This window comes from Peromyscus californicus, unplaced genomic scaffold, assembly GCF_007827085.1.
Source record: "Peromyscus californicus insignis strain IS unplaced genomic scaffold, ASM782708v3 Scaffold_13__1_contigs__length_99412109, whole genome shotgun sequence".
Lineage (NCBI taxonomy): Eukaryota > Metazoa > Chordata > Mammalia > Rodentia > Cricetidae > Peromyscus > Peromyscus californicus.
In genome coordinates, this window is record NW_026294424.1 from 91290614 (window position 1) to 91308076 (window position 17463).

A 17463-nucleotide genomic window follows, 5' to 3' on the forward strand; every position below is an offset into this window, starting at 1 on the left:
TTGGTTTTCAGAGGAGGATACTTAGAGTTATGCACATGCTAAACACTTGTACCACTGAGGTACATTCTCAGTTTTCTCTGGGACTGGGGAGTTGGGGAAGGAGAGAGATACTAAGAGATAAGAAATTGAGACTAGGGCTGGAGAGATGTCTTAGTGGTGAAGAGCACTGTCTGCTCTTCCAAAGGACCTGGGTTTAATTCCTAGCACCCACATGGCAGCTCACAACTGTCTGTAACTCCAGTTCCAGGGGAACCGACACCGTCACACAGATATGCAGTCAGGCAAAACACATATGCACATAAAATAAAAATAAATTATTAAAAAAAGAAATTGAGACTAGGTAAAGAGGACATGTTCTGGTTACTTGATGGAATACATAAAATAATTCATGTTGTGAGTCATGGTGGTGCATGCCTTTCATCCCTGTGACTGGAAGGCAGAGATAGGCAGATCTATGTGAGTTCAGGGCCAGCCTGGGCTTCATAGAGGAAGGCAGATCTATTTGAGTTCAGGGCTAGCCTGATCTACATAGAGGAAGGTAGATATATGGTAGTTCAGGGTCAACCTGGTCTACATAGACCTAGTTTAAACACACATACACCACATAATTAAAAGTTTTTGCAACATGCTCCCCCACAAAACCCGGTATGGCTTTAGTTACGTTGGAACCTATCTGTGTTTCATTTATATCTCTTCCTCTTTCGGCCTCCCCCGTGACGTTGGTACTGATCTGCTTGACTGAGTAACTTCCTCATTTCTGCTGACTCATGTCAAATCAGCATGTGTACTTGAGCTCATGTATCTAAATAGGTGTGTGCTCTAATCTCACTTACGTTGGACCCAACCCACAGGATCTCTCAGCATCAGCGTGTGGTGCTGGCAGGCTTTCAAGTCATCTGATACCCAGTTAGTTTTCTATGCAATGAACACAGGTCCATTACCTCTTTTAGTCAAGCTTGATTTAAATTTTGAAACTTTGATATTTCAAGATTGATATGACCTTTGTAAAAGACAGTGTCTTAGTCTGTAGTGCTGGCTGAATAGTTAAGATTTAAGGTTTGGGCTACGTGGGAAGCTGGACCTCCTCTTTCCAGTCCATGACCAGTGTATACTCTCCATCCTTCACTTTGCCTAGGATGGTTTCTCATTGATTAGTTTTTCCTGTTTTGGAAATCTATGTAAGTGGAGTCATGCTGTACACTCTCTGTGTGTCTTCCTTTCCTGTTCAGCAGACTGTCTGGAGGCTTCCTTCTGTTGTATGAAGTGGATTTTTTAAAACTGGTATATTCCTTTACACAGACACTGAGGGTTTGTTTATTTGTGGTTATATTGTTTGACATTTGGTTTATTTTTAGTTTTTAACCATTAGGAACAGGGCTGCTGAGAACATTGTTGTAATAGATATTCAGGTGAATCCTTTGACTGTAGGATAAACAACTAACTGTTCAGCTTTATTAGAAAGTGCCAATGGTATCCTAAAATGTTTGCACATGCTCACTAGCAGCAAATACTAATCACTCATGAAAGGACTCAGTACTACCAGGTGCTCCCCTCTGGATTCCAGATTAGGCACAGAACACACTCAAACTCCAATTTCCAAGCACAAACCGAATGCAAAGAGATCTCTTATATTAAGCAAGGCAAAGAGTAGCTGAATCTGAATCGGGCAGAAACAGCAGCAAATAGCTTCGCAAGGGTTCATGTTAGAGAAGAAAGAGGGGAGGCCTGTTTCAGAATGAGCTGGGATGTGTTGGTAAGTTTTGATTGGATATTTTAATTAGTTTAGTCAAAACAATGAATTCTGATTCCTGGACTTTGGTGTTTTGGTAGCTGGACCTTGCTAATCAGTCTCAGGAATGATCAGTGGCCAAATAAGGGACTGGACTTTGATGGCTAGCTTTAGGAATGTCATCGAAGGGCTTGTTAGCAAGGGGAGGAAGGTAAAAGGTAGAATTTGTCAGCACGTGGTGTTTGCCAATCTCCAGCCTACCTTTAATTTATATAAACCATTTATCAAGAATTTGATACATTTGTTTCATCTGTCTGTTTTTTGGGGATTCTTTTGTGGAAGTATTTGTGTTTTGACTTGGGACAGGACCTCAATCTTCCTGCCTCCGCCTCCAGGTGCTGAGATTATAGGTGTGACCTATAAACCATCATACTTGGTTTGTTGAACTATTTTTAAAACTCAGATGAATTGTAGATTAAGCATATAAATGACCTAGAAAGTTTAGAATTTACAAATAAGTAACAGTGTATTCTGGGGCTGGAGAGATCACTCAGCATTTCAGTTATAGAAAAAAAGAATCTAAAATTACAGTTCAGCTGCTTTTCCAGAGGTCAGAGTTCAGTTCTTAGCACCCACTTCAGACGACTCACAATAGTCTGTGACTTGAGTTTTAGGGGACTGGACATCTTCTTTTGCCTGCACAGGTACCTACACTCACATGACCTAGCATGCACAAACACTGGGTTCAGTTCCCAGCTCTGCAGAAGCTGGATGTGGTGGTTCATGTCTGTGATCCCAGATGTGGTGATCTGGAGGTAGGAGCACCAGAAGTTCCTGGTCATCCTCAGCTACACAGCGACTTCATTCAAGGCCAGCTTGGGATATGAGATGCTATCTCAAACAAAATCAAGTAACAACAATCATAAATTGACTAAATTTATAGCAATAAAATATATTACAAAAAAAAGTATTTGGCAAAGAATGAAGTGATCACCAGAAACTCCAAGAGTCACTGTGAAGCAGGCAGAGCCGGGTTGCCTAGTGTAAGCCCTGAAGCTGTGACTTGACCAGTGGCCCAGGGGATGCTTTGGACTTGGTGAATCTGGGGCCTAGCTTGCCTAGTTACGGCCGAATCATTGTGAAAAAGAATGGCAGAAGGTGGCCTAGGAACCTGTGATTACACTGTGTGTAGTTGGTTCAATGATTCACATATCAATGTCCATAGCAATTAACAACCAGGAGAACGAGATGGGGTCAACGTTCATATCTTGACAGCTAAGTCACTGGACATCAGCCTGGCCACTCCCTTGGCATTAAGTATTCCTGTTCTTAAATCCCAACAGGATTTCTTCAGCTCTCTGCACAGCTTTAACATACACTTATCTGTTGTAGTGTTCTCTCTCAGTCTGTTTAAGATCAGGCTGCTCATATCTATGGCTCAGAAGGAAACTGGGTTTTTGTAGGGAGGGACCTTTACTCAGTCCACAAACCAGAGTATCCCCTCACACCAGGAAAAGGCTCTGCGATCTGTAAACTCCTCCCTGCCCCACTTTCTTAGTAACTGGGGATGAAATAGGAGAACAGTGTGTGTAGGAAGGAGGCTGTCTTAGAGCTTCTGTTGCTGTGAAGAGACGCCATGACCATGGCAACTCCTATAAATGAAGAAAACATTTAACTGGGGTGGTTCACTTACAGTTCAGAGGTTCAGGCCATTATCATCATGGTGGGGAGCATGGCAGTGTGCAGGCAGACATGGTGCTGGCTACTTCTCGATCAGAAGGCAACAGGAAGTAGACTGCCTGTCACACTGAGTGAAGCTTGAGCAAAAGAGACCTCAAAGCCTGCCCCCACAGTGACACACTTCCTCCAACAAGGCCACATCTACTTCAACAAGGCCACACTTCCTAATAGTGCCACTCCCTTTGGGCCTATGGGAGCCATTTTCGTTCAAACTACCACAGAGTATAAAAGTATAAATACATTATTTTGTATTTTCCAAAGGGAACTTAATTATCTTCCATCCAAAGCGTGGTTCTCAACCTTCTAATCCTGAGACCCTTTAATATAGTGTCTCAACCATATAGTGACTCCCAACCATAAAATTATTTTTGTTGCAACTTCATAACTGTAGTTTTGCTACTGTTATGAATTATAATATAAATATCTGTGTTTTCTGAAGGTCTTAGGTGACGCCCATGAAAGGACCATTCAGGTGTCGAGATCCACAGGTTGAAAAATACTGGTCTAGATCAAGAAATGGAACTTACCAGTTCCCAGAATGTTCTTAAGCTCTAGCCTTCCCCTGAAAAGTGCACACTTGTTAAATCCCTACCGGATTTAATTTTAGGTGTTTCCATAAACAATGTTAGGGTAGATGATTGTCTTTTTGTTTTTTTTTTCTTCGAGACAGCTCTGTGTAGCCCTGGCTGTTCTGGAATTCACTTTGTAGATCATGTTGACTCCGAACTCACAGAGATTCACCAGCCTCTGCCTCCCAAGTGCTGGGATTAAAGGTGTGCACCACCACCGCCCGGCTGATGGCCTACTTTTTAAAATGTTTTTTGAGACAGGGTGTCAGGTAACCCAGCTTTTTCTCTAAAGCTGAGAATGCTGTTGAACTTCCCTGGCCTCCCCCTCCCGAATCGCTGGGATTACAGGTGTGTGCAGCCACTTCCACTCTTTAAAAAATGATTTCTAATTAAAATTTTAACTCTATGTGTATTCAAGTTTTGCCTGCATGCATGCTGATGTACCATTTATGCCTGGTACCCAAGGAGCAAGAAGATAGGATTGATTCCTGAGCCTGGAGCTAAGATGTGAGCCACCAAGTGGGTGCTGGGTGTCAATATGGGTCCTGTGGAGGAACAGCCACCTCTTTATCCCCCACTTCCGCTTTTGTATGATGCTGAGGATCGAACCCACAGCTTTTTGAATGCCAGGCGAGCACTCTGCTGGCTGAGCCATGCCCTCAGTTCTGCCTGTTCTCTTGATAAAGGATTATGACTGAGTTGGCTTCTTGATCAACCAGGTTTCAATGAGAGAGTGTGTTTGGAATAATGGACTTCTGACCTTTGGAATGTTGGTAGGTTAAGGTTCTACTGATGTGTGTAATTACCCTGTCCTCTTTGGGTCTGCAGTAGGCCTGGTTTTCTTAATCGGTGGCTTAGAAAGCTCCCTTTATAACCAAAGGACAGAACACTAGTGTGATTTATAACCAGGCAGTTATTCCAAAAGTTCACTCAGCTAATTTAGAGTTAATTATGGTTGAGATGGTTTTAACTTCTGCCTCCCTTTCTACAGGCCTTTCACATGTGGCGTTATTTATGTACCAACGACTTGCTAAAGGCAGAGGGCCACAGGCCAGCTTGTGCAATTAATCTCTTGCATTAGACCGAGAGAGAGCTCTAATTTTCTTTTTATCCAAGCATGGTCTGTGTTGGCTCAGCCTGAGCATTTTGTATAAGGACAAAGTTCAAATATTCACAGCTTTATTTCCTTAAACTGAGTTGTAAAATTAAAGGAAAAATTTTCTAGAATCAGTGTTTGCCAATTTAAGAAGTGTGGGCTCTGAAAGATCAGGACTGATCTGTTAGAAATAACCAGACTTTCTTTAAAAATTATTATTATTTTATTTTATGTGTATGGGTGTTTTACCTGTGTGTATGTCTGTGCACCATGTATATATCTTGTGCCCTTGAAGGCCAGAAGAGTGTGTCAGATCCCCTGGAACTGGAGTTATAGATAGATGTTTGTAAGCTGCCTGTGGGAACGAAACCTGGGTCCTCTGATAGAGCAACTGGTGTTCTTAACCACTGAGCCATCTCTCCACCAACTCCTGCTCTTTTTGTTTTTGTTTTTGTTTTGTTTTTTTGTTTTTCGAGACGATTTCTCTGTGTAGTTTTGGAGCCTGTCCTGGATCTCAGTCTGTAGCCCAGGCTGGCCTCGAACTCACAGAGATCCACCTGGCTCTGCCTCCCGAGTGCTGGGATTAATTAAAAGCGTGCGCCACCACTGCCCGGCACTCCTGATCTCTTTAATGATAGTGTAAAAATTGTATTTGTATTCCTTTGATGTGTGTGTGGTAAATTTTGGTCTCCTTGTAGACACTTTTTAGTGCCCAATCTTTTCTTTTCTCAATCCGTCTTTTCTAACCTCCAATTTGATGCCTGACTCATATTTTCACTGTATATTGATTACATTAGTTTTCTTTTTCTGTCAGAAGTTTATAATTTGGCAAATTGGATGCATAAGTTTGACCTGCAATAGTGACTGTATCTCAGGAGGAAAGTGACATGTTTGGAATGGTGCCTCCCCATAGCATCTAGTTCATAGTAGAAGTCATCTTCAGATATTATGTGTCTGTTGATAGCAGATATTTTTTATTTTCCTGTTGTGGTTTTATCATATTTATGCTCAGCACCCTTTTTAATAAATAAATTTATTGTAATTTAAATAAATTTTATTTAATAATTTATTTAAGTAAATTTTATTTAATAAGTAAATAAAACAATATCTTGAGATGTTGGAAGCTTAGTATATTTAAGGCAGCTAAAAGATTTGACATGTAAATGTGATGTAGGAACTTGGTTTGAATATTGGATCAGAAAAAAATTGGTTTAAAGGATATTAGTGGGATTTTTTTCACAGTGAAAAAGTTGAATGAGACAGATTAGGCACCAGCATTGCATTAGTGCCAGCCTCTTTGATTTTGATGCTTTTGTTCTGGTTAAGCATCCCGAGGAAATGTCTGTTGAGAGATAAAGAACATGGTGTGCACAATTACTTTAAGTGGGCCAGAAAAAACTTTTTTTTTTTTTTTTTTTGTTTTTTTTTTTTGTTTTTCGAGACAGGGTTTCTCTGTGTAGCTTTGCGCCTTTCCTAGAACTCATTTGGTAGCCCAGGCTGGCCTTGAATTCACAGAGATCCACCTGGCTCTGCCTCCCAAGTGCTGGGATTAAAGACGTGCACCACCACCGCCCGGCTGAAAAAACTTATTTTTATACATAGAATAACAAAGTGAATGTGGTAAATCTGGGTGGGATGACACATCTTTGTAGCCTTTCTATGTATTTGGTAATTTATAATAATCTCTGAGTGGAATTCCTGAGTCATACTCTCTGAACGTTTGATTCTGCTCCACAGTGCTGACTTGCTTTCCAGTACAGTTTTACTAATTATATCCCTGTTGGTTCCCATTTCCAGAGCACTTGATATGACTGTGTTGTTGTGGCATAGCGTACGTCTCTCGGGCTATTGTGAAGCTGCACGTCTTTTCAGAGTATTGAGTCATAAAGGCTACTCTTGCTGTGTTCTTAGCCGCTCTTACTGAGCTTTGAAGTTCATGTTTCCTGCTGACTTTTTGTATGTCTTAGTATATGCTAGACATCTTCTTTGTTGATCTTGTGGTATTGCAACTGTCCACACACTTTTGAAAGACTCTTAACTAAAAATACAGAACTGCATTACATTTTATTGGAGTTGCAGGGAACAGACTAGATGGGGGCAGAAAAAATCCTGCATATCAGGTGGGTGGGGCTGGCAAGCTGCCCTGTAGGCAGACTCTTCTCCCTTAGCTCGGTGACATAATCAACCCACAGTTGCGTTCTCTCATCTCTGGCCTTTCTCAGAAAGGATCTTTTTAGGAGGTATATCGACTGTCCCTGGTGTATTTTATTCAGAGATTTATTGACTAGCTTTGCTTTTTCCCCTGGTAGATATTTAAGAAATATATAGGTTGCTAAATACTGAAACTGTTGCACTGCTCAGTATTGGCCAGTACTTGGACAGAGTGCTCTGCCTTAGAGGCTTTGCAGAGCCTGTGGAGCAAGAGGGTAACTCGGTAGGGACACAACCTTGGACCATCCACTGGCACTAACAAAAAGCAAGAAAGATTTGGCTTAACTTAAAAAAATAATTTATTGTTCTAATTATTTTGATAATAAACTTCTTTTATTGTTATAATAAGTTATAATCAAGTTATTAGATAAAACAATTAGGCAAAACCACACACACATTCTCTCTCTCTCTCTCTCTCTCTCTCTCTCTCTCTCTCTCTCTCTCTCTCTCTCTCTCTCTCTCTCTCTCTCTCTGTGTGTGTGTGTGTGTGTGTTAGTAGTCCTGTAAGGAAACTAAAAATGTCCAACTTCTTCATTATACAAAAGCCACACACCCCACGGAGCTGGTGACTGCTGTAAACACAACCTGACTTTTAATTTCAAGTCACTTTTCCTTTCTCTCCCGCTGTGTCCGGAACCCAGAACAGACGGGACTTGACATGACGGGGGTCGTGAGGGCATGAAGAAAGGACAGACACACAGACCAATGTACAGAAAGCTCGCTGTGCTTGCTCTGATGGAGTGAGCCTACTTGACAACAAGCGCCTCAGGGCGCTCATTCTGAACAACCCAGGGAGGAGTCAGCTGGTCCCGGTAGGAGGTGTCCGCAGGTGGGCAGTCTCAGGTTGCAGTCATCTGGGAGGGAGCTAGGTTGCCAGTTTTTACACATACCGACCAATCACTTGGACTGGAGCAGTGGTTCACAACTTTCCTAACGCTGCGACCCTTTAGCACAGTTCCTCATGTTGTGGTGACCGCCAACCATAAAATTATTTCATTGCTACTTCACAACTGTAATTTTGCTACTGTTATGAATTGTAATGTAAATATCTGATACGCAGGATGTCTGATCTGTGACCTCCCAAAGGGGTTGAGAACCACTGGGCTAGAGGACAGCTTTGTCATCCTCTGAGCCTCACTCCAGGAAGGCTTTGCCAGTATCCGTGGGTGTGAGGTACTGGTGTCCTTGACATGGCTGTGCCCATGCCAGCAGGACACATCCACTCAGGACTCCATCCACTCCTTACACATCCACCCAGGACTCCATCCACTCCTTACACATCCACCCAGGACTCCATCCACTCCTTACACATTGACTCAGGACTCCATCCACTCCTTACATGTTCACTCAGGACTTCTTGGGCTCCCTACACTCCCCCACACCCCATGCACCTGCTGTTATTCCTTCAGAACATTAAAAAGAAAAAGAAAGAAACATCCCATTCTGGCAAACATCCCATTCTGGTAAACTTGGCTTTGAAAATCCTTTGAATTACTTTCTTTAAGTGGAGAAGAAAATCTAATGTTGTTGCCCCAAGAGAAGCATGTTTTCTACTTGGTGTTTTTCTACGTAAATATATTTCCTAACTTAGCTATGTTTAAGATCTGGTCTCTTTTCACTTGATACTGGAGCCATATTAACCGTGGTGCTGTGTATCCCTGGGTAAAGTGCTGCAGGGAATGTCTTCCCTGTGTCTCTTAGGGAACATTTTAGGAGCAGGATTACCAATCCTCAGCAGAACTCTTTTAGTGTTTTCCTAGTGAGTCACTTTTACAACCGGCTGCAGGTTGTTCCACTTCACACAGTGGGGATATGAGGGTACCATTTCAGTCACCAGGCTCTATCATGACGTGAAATTACCTATTTACTAACACGGGTTGCTCCTATCAATCTAGTTGCGCTTTGCTTATTTTTCTGAAATATCTGTGGTTTCCTTTTGTTTTGAGACAGGATCTCACTATGTAGCTCTGGCTGACCTGGAATTCTCTATGTAGACCAGGCTAGCTTCAAACTCATAGAGATCTGTCTGCTTCTGCTTCCTGAGTGCCTATGTGAAAGGTGTGTACCACCATGCCTGGCTGTAGTTTTCTTATGAAATATTTTTGGCAGTACTGAGGATTGAACTCAGGGCCTTATACACACTAGGCCGGCATTCTATCACCGAACATACACCCCAGCCTCTCATTAAGTAATTTTTATGAAGTTGCTGGGTAGAGGTCGTTCTGTGGAGATGCTGTGGCCTCACCTTTCCCCACCATGACTGCTGCTCTAACATCTTCACGTCGCTCACGTTGAAGCTTGTTTTCTGTGTTCTGTGCAGTTAACATTGCCCCTTGAGGCAATCACTCATCGCTCCTATGGCGTTTTCTCATGTCCCGATGCTTTCTTTTAAGGTATCATCCAAAGAGATGAGTCACCCATGGAAAAAGGGCTCTCTGGTCTTCGAGGAAGGGACTTCGAGCTCTCTGATGTGTTTTATTTCTCCAAGAAGGGCTTGGAAGCCATTGTGGAAGATGAAGTGACCCAGAGGTTCTCCTCCGAGGAGCTCGTATCATGGAACCTCCTCACAAGAACCAACGTCAACTTTCAGTACATCAGTCCGAAGCTCACGATGGTGTGGGTGCTGGGTGTCCTAATACGTTATTGCTTTCTGCTCCCTCTGAGGTAAGTCACTGCCTGGTTGGGTGATGTCACCAGCTTCCCTCTTCATTATGTGTGCGATGGCTGCTTATGAGTATGTGGAATGGATTCCACCTCTTCCCGGTTGGAAGACGCCACCAGGTGTGACCTGCCGCTATGTGTCTGTTACCTGTACACTCCTTTTACAGTTTTTTCTTCCAAATGAAGAGTGCGTTCAACGCCCCCACATCCTTGTGTGTGTGTGTGTGTATGTGTGTGTGTATTTCCTTTCCTCTTATAGTAGTAAATAATTTGAGGATGGAGGCAAAAGAGAAGTTAGAACAAGAGGGGGATGGGTAGGTAGTTCAGTCAATAAAGTGCTTGCCAGGCAAGCATGAGGACCTGATTCCATCCTCACATGAGCTGAGTGTGGTGGCCTATGAGTGTGATCCCAGTGTTGGGGAAGTGTTGGGTCTCTGGGGCTCCATGGCCAGCCACTCTAACCCACTTGGCCAGTTTCAGGCCCATCTTAAAAACAAGGTGGATGATGGTTGAACAATGGACTGAGAGACTGCGCTCTGATCTCCATCCACCTGTGTATGTCCACACAGGAACATGCCCTCACCTCCACACACAAAATAGTTAGCTTCATATGTGCCAGAGCAGCAACTAAAAAAGAGCTGCCTGCAGGAATAGCCTCTCTTTGGTGTGTAGAACTGAGAGGTGTGTAGCAGAGAACAAGTCCCAGAGACCCTTGCTGCACTGGAAGAGCCATTCAGTAGTATGTACTTGTTCCATCCAATTCTATCACTGCCATTCAGTTCTTGTTTTTGTTGTTGTTGGTTTTTCAAGACAGGGTTTCTCTGTGTAGCTTTGCGCCTGTCCTGGAACTCACTCTGTAAACCAAGCGGGCCTTGAACTCACAAAGATCCACCTGCCTCTGCCTCCCGAGTGCTGGGATTAAAGGCATGCGCCACCACCGCCCAGCGCCATTCAGTTCTTAGTAAAGATTCCCATACCTGGATCCTCCTTTGATTTGAGGCTTGAATGCTGCCTCATCAGCACGTGACCTCAAGACAGTAGATGACACCCAGCAGGGAGATGACAGTGTGGCCATGTCTCTTTATGGTGATGGCAGGGAGCGGGCCTGTGTACCAGCCACAATGTTGGTCATCTTTTTCATTTTCTTGGACATAACCATAGTTTCCAGGAGTTGCTACCAGCCAGCTACCATTGACATATGAATTGAAACTTCACTTCATGACCAGGCGGGTGATACTGGCCTCCTTCAGATCTAGCACAAGAGACAATGTGTTTACTTGTAAGTTTTAGGCATTGCTTAAGTATCGACAGATGCAAGTCACTAAGTTCTGTTTCCACGGGTGTGTGTGTGTGTGTGTGTGTGTGTGTGTGTGTTTTCCTTTGTGTCCTAACACTGGCTTAGACTGTCTTTTGGGAATTGTTGCAGCTGTGATAAACAGAGAAATTCAGGATGGCATATATACTATTGCTAGGACCTTAACTCAGTGCTTCCAAAGTGGGGTTCAAGTATTCTGGGGGTGCACTAAACTATGTGTTGACATTTGGGAAGGAAATACTAGAGCTTTTTTTTGGGAGGGGGTTGGCTTTTTTCAAGACAAGATTTCTCTGTGTAACAGTCCTGGCTGTCCTGGAACTGGCTTTGTAGACTAGACTGGCCTCGAACTCACTGAAATCAGCCTGCCTCTGCCTCCTAAGAGCTGGGATTAAAGGTGTGTGCCACCACCACCCGGCAATATTAGAACTTTTAATTTTTGTTTGCTTATTTGATGCCTTTTGAGACAGGGTCTCATGAAACCCAGGATGGCCCTGAACTTGCTATGCAGTAGTGAATTCTTTAGGCTGTGTCCCCACTGTCCAGCAGATGTTTACAGTAGTGAATTCTTTAGGCTGTGTCCCCACTGTCTGGCAGATGTTTACAGTAGTGAATTCTTTAGGCTGTGTCCCTACTGTCCGGCAGATGTTTGCAGTAGTGAATTCTTTAGGCTGTGTCCCCACTGTCTGGCAGATGTTTACAGTAGTGAATTCTTTAGGCTGTGTCCCCACTGTCCGGCAGATGTTTGCAGTAGTGAATTCTTTAGGCTGTGTCCCCACTGTCCGGGAGATGTTTACAGTGGCCTTCTTTTCTTTTTCAGGGTTACTCTGGCTTTCATTGGGATCAGTTTGCTGATCATAGGAACTACACTGGTTGGACAGCTCCCGGACAGCAGGTGATGTGTCTCCCTCCATCCAGCCTCACCCTATGTAGGACTATCCCCCCCACTCCACCCCCGCCCCACCCCCACCCCACCGTGTCCACAAAGCTAGAATCTGACTAGTTTGTAGGCTCATTAATATTATGGTCTCAAGCCATTTATGAGAATTCTTACTGAATTCATCTTCATAGTCTTTGATTTTTTTTTTTCTGTTCAAATTGAAAGTAGCTTTTTCAAAGGAGAAGTGAAAGGAAGAAAGAAAGTGGACTGAGGGAACCATAGGAAAAACAGAGTCTTTGACTGGCAGCCTGGGAGGTCTAGACCAAAGAAACCTCAGCTGGTGTTTCAGGACTTTATTAGAATCTAGCGGGGTGGGGGCTCCTTCCTGCTAGGATTGTGTCTAATTCTCCTGGTACACGTTGGGCCTCGCAAATGCATAGATGAGCTGGCAAGAACCACTCTGCTGTAGCAGAACACAGGATGCTGCTGTGAGCCACACATTGAAGCTTTCATTGTGTTTCTTATGAGTACCCAGAACAAAATAACAGAACGGTTTCTTTTTCTTTCAGCCTCAAAAGCTGGCTGAGTGAACTGGTGCATCTGACCTGCTGTAGGATCTGCGTTAGGTCCTTGTCCGGCACCATTCATTATCATAACAAGTGAGTGTCTGCCGTGGCTGCCCCGACCTGGGAACGTCTGTGTTCATCATTGCTTGGGTTTTCAGAAGGAAGACAAAAATTAACACTGAGCAGTGTTCATAGATGGATAGTTATGGTGTGCTGTGGGGGTGAACTTCTCATAGGTTACTCCTGAGGGGTGGACACTGCTATCCCATGGGATAGATAAGATAGATGAATGATGAGAACTCTGGATCTGGTTGCTAAGGGTGGTACAGGTTCAAAGTCAGGTTTTGAGCTGGGCTCAATTTGAAGATGCTGTGTGGGGGACCAGCCCCTACCTTTTACAGGGTTCCTATGAGGAGGAGAGAGGGATAAGAGATACTAGATGGAAAGAGAGACCTAGTTGACAAGAGGAAAGACAGAAACACAGGATAGCTTCAAGAGGACCTGGATCCTTATTCACTGGCCCAGAACTTTATTCAAAAAGGCTTTTTATAACAATGCCAAGGGGTGAGACAAAAGACCTTTTTTGATACAGCCAAGTGTAGACCCTTCCAAACACCTGGTACCCAGGTCCGTGGTCCAATCATCCTCTTATGCAGCCCTGCTGGGTAAAGCAAGCTCAGATCTCACTAGGAAACCTGTGTGGGCTCCCACAACGCTGCTGATGGCAGTCCTGGGGTATGGCTGAGGCAGAGGCCTGTTTTCCACACTTAGTCTCTCCATGTCTAAAATTCTCTACCTAGTTCCTAAGATGAAATGCTTTATTCTGTTCTCTTTACCCACAGTCGGAGAATACAAGTAGCTAGGGAAAATAATCAACTAAATTAAAATGATTGTGATTGATTTTGAAATACTTTTCTCTTAATTCAATGTTATTTTTTTTTTAAAATTTGTTATTATTTTAAGTTGGTTGAATGTGGTGGCCCACACAGTAATCTTAGCATCTGGGAGGCTGAGGCAAGAGAACCAGATGTTTGAGGCCAGCCTAGGCTACAAGAGACCCTGTCTCAACAAAGTAGCATACTATACTTAGAGCAATCAACATTAATCGAAATAGTTGTGATTAAATAAGCAAAATATGAATTATAAAGAGAATGTCATGGTTCCTCACACAACTCATCATACTACACGGGGATAATGTTTTAAAGATGGGACCTGTGTACCTAAAAACTTTAAAAAAAAATCCTAAGTAAGATAAGTCTTTACATGCTGTTCTGTAAAATATCGAGCTTTTTCTGAGGTGTAGTACTTACGGTTATTTTAATTGCAGGCAGTACAGACCCCAGAAGGGAGGCATTTGTGTTGCCAACCATACATCGCCCATCGATGTCTTAATCTTGACAACAGATGGCTGTTATGCCATGGTAAGAGCAACTCAATGATATTTCACGTATGTGTGTTTGCCGGATCGCCAACTCGGAAGTGGGTTTCGTATTGGGAATTTGTCTGGGACTTAGCAGCATAGGCTCTGCAGTAATTTACACAAGGAACAATTAGTGCAGGGAAACAGCTGTAACAGAGAAGGTGGGAAAACACCTTGGCAGAACTTTGTAAAGTTGATTTGAACATGCCGGCCGGTGTTCAATTATACTGTATGAAATTAAAGCCATCCTCTTTAGAGTTTTACAGATCCCAGTCAGCCAGTTAGCTCTCTCTTCAGGGAGATAAGTACAGTTAAAAAAAATCTGTCTCTTTAATGAGGATCTGGCAAAGAAGGCAGAATACTTGTGTCTTAGTCCAGTTCTCAGATTTTGACCACAGCCTCCAAAGAAAGCAAAGGAAAGAGCAGAAAATCCAGTAACCATGGAGTCCACAGCACAGCCAAGTCCCTAGTACCCTAACCATGGAGTCCACAGCACAACCAAGTCCCCAGTGCCCTAACCACAGAGTCCACAGCACAACCAAGTCCCCAGTGCCCTTCCTTGGGCCTGAAGAGGAGCCCCACTCTGGGGTTCCCCCCACATCTTCTGTTGCTCCGACAGGTCGTCTTGACATTTCCTCTGGGTGAATCCCGGAGGCTGACTCAAGCTCCCCTTCTGCTCACTGGTTAAATGTGTCCTAAGGAGGTGTGGAGAACAGGATGACTAGATACTAGATGAGTGTCCTGGGCTGTCTCCTCTTTTCACAGCTGTGGGTTATGGATGGTGGGTCAGGCTGTGAGGCCGAAGTCAGGTTTGGTTCACCCGTCAGTTCTGCAGATTGATATTGGTGGCCTAGGGTGCTTTTCTGGGAAAGCCTTACCGGTCTGTGTATTACTGTGTGTGCTGTGAGTGAGTGAGTGGGGAGTGCCAGCATGTACACTGGTTTTCACTACCCGTGGGTTCTGTGATCAACAAGGCCTTTGCAAAAATTCCCACTTACTGCTACATGTTTACTTAAGTCAGTGGCTTCAGACGTGGCTCAGTGGTAGAATACTTGTCTAGCACATGTCAAGCCCCGATCTATCTCCAGCACTGCCAGAAAAGGGGAAAAAAGTCTAAACAAAAAAGTACAACCTGAGGCCGAGCGGTAGTGGTACACGCCTTTAATCCCAGGATCTCTGTGAGCTCAAGGCCAGCCTGGTCTTTAGCTTGAGATCCAGGACAGGCTCCAAAACTACACAGAGAAACGCTGTCTCGAAAAACCAGAAAAAAGTACAGCCTGGACATGGAGGCATATTCCTATAATCCTAGCACTCAGGAGGAAGAGAGGCAGGAGGATAGCTGTAAGTTTGAGACCAGCTTGGACTACATGGCAAGTTCCAGGCCAGTCAGGGTTGCACAGTGAGACCCTGACACACATACTCATTTTCCTACCAAAGTAAATAAATAAGTGAAATAAAATACTGAGAATAGATAACTCTTAGACAAGCCCTTTTTTAATACGTCATTAATTTAAGTGAACTTTTCTTGAACCTAAAGAATCTTGTCATCTTCAGGAAAAGAGATAGGAATTGGTTGTTTATCTTTTGGTAGATTGGGAATCAATTGATAGTTATATACTTTGAAAAATAAAAGTGGAAAAAACATACATATGTGTCATACAAACACAATTTTGTATATAATCTCAATATTTAGGTACCCTCCCTAAAGCCCACCCAATGCAGCCCTCAGTAGAGCCCCCGAACGGGCCTGGACATCCCACATCAGCATTTTGTGTGTGTGGACATGCACTTTTGTGTATGTGGGCATGCACGTTCCACCCACTGTATTTGATTTTCTCTGTGATGCAGTTAAGTCAGGCCTGAGATTTCATTGTAGGTAGGGGAGGCAGAGACCTAGGCGGCTGGCCTGCCTGTCTCAGGTCCATCTGGTGCTGACCTAACAGTACTGCCGATGGGGTAATTTGTGGGGAATGGAAGTTATTGGCTCACCATGCAGGCTGAAGATCTAAAGTCAAGATGTCTAGTGAAGATCTGATTGTCCTGTCTTCACGTGTGAGAAGGCCTGGAATTACAAAAGGAGGTCCGCTCCCGAGAGCATCGCACTTCGTAGAGATATTTATTTTCATTTTATGTGTGAATGTCTTGCCTGTATGCACATCTGTGCATCAGAGGCATGCAACTCCCTAGGAGGACAGAAAAGGCAGTGGGTTCACTGTAACTGGACAGTGGTTAGCTGTTGTGTGGGTGTTGGGAACCAAACCCAGGTCCTCTGCAACTGCAGCAAGTGCTCTCAACTGCTGAGCCATCTCTCCAGCCTCAGCAAGAGCCCTTTTGATGATGGCTCTAACTGTTCATTGAGCAGAGCTGTTGTGGTCCACACTGCTCACATTAAGTCCATTCTCCAGCACTGTTGCACGGGGACTCAGTTTCCAGTCCATGGATTCCGGGGCATGTGCTCAAACCGTAGCAACTGTTTAACTAGGATTTTGTGTTTCTGAGACCACCCCCTCTTTCTCCTGTGCTCTGGCCAACAAAGAATTGATGGTAATACATTTGAAACCGAAGACCTCAGAATATCGTTGGTCTCTTTGTAGGTTCCTGACGTTGTTGCTTGGTTATCCCTTCTCATTTCTTCTTGAGGGTTAAAAAAATGCAAACGTATCATTTCATTTTTAAAAAATGCAGACGTATCATTTCATTTTCCTCTTGCCCAAAGATGACACACTTTTCTGTTCTTTTGCCTTTGTTATTTAACACCATTGTCTGGAGATCATCACTCCTTATTAGTCCTGTAGGTCAACCTTGTCCTTTGTTCAGCTGCAAAGTATTCTACTGTGTATATGCATGTGTATGCACACACACAGTCACACTCACACACACACTCACACACACACATTCACTCACACACACACACACACACACACACACACACACACACACACACACATCCCACCACCACCTCATTGACACTATTGGTTATTTAGACATTTAGGTAGTTTTCAATATTTTGTAGTAATAAACAATACTATAGCTAATAATCTTTGAGTATGTATTTTCATTTTGCTGATGTGTTTTCAGGGAGAATTTCTAGAAGAGAAATGATTAAAATGGGGGGTAACTGAATATGTAATCTTGACAGCTGTTAATGTCCTCATTCCTTCCCCCAAAGCCTTACAGCAGAGTGTGGTATCAAGGCTAAATCCTGGACATTCGGGTGCACTTGAAATCACAGTCCACTGTAGCTCTAATGTGCATTTCCATGATCTTGATGAAGTTGAG

General features: G+C 43.6%; 1 protein-coding gene across 1 annotated transcript in view; it reads left to right on the forward strand.

Moving 5' to 3' along the window:
* Positions 1-17463, forward strand: part of Gpat3 (glycerol-3-phosphate acyltransferase 3) — a 56233-nt gene that overhangs the window by 29691 nt on the left and 9079 nt on the right. Inside the window, exons 4-7 of the mRNA XM_052735521.1 lie at positions 9739-10009; positions 12139-12213; positions 12768-12857; positions 14092-14185. Coding sequence (XP_052591481.1) covers positions 9739-10009; positions 12139-12213; positions 12768-12857; positions 14092-14185 — 530 coding nt within the window. The remainder of the gene's footprint in view (positions 1-9738; positions 10010-12138; positions 12214-12767; positions 12858-14091; positions 14186-17463) is intronic.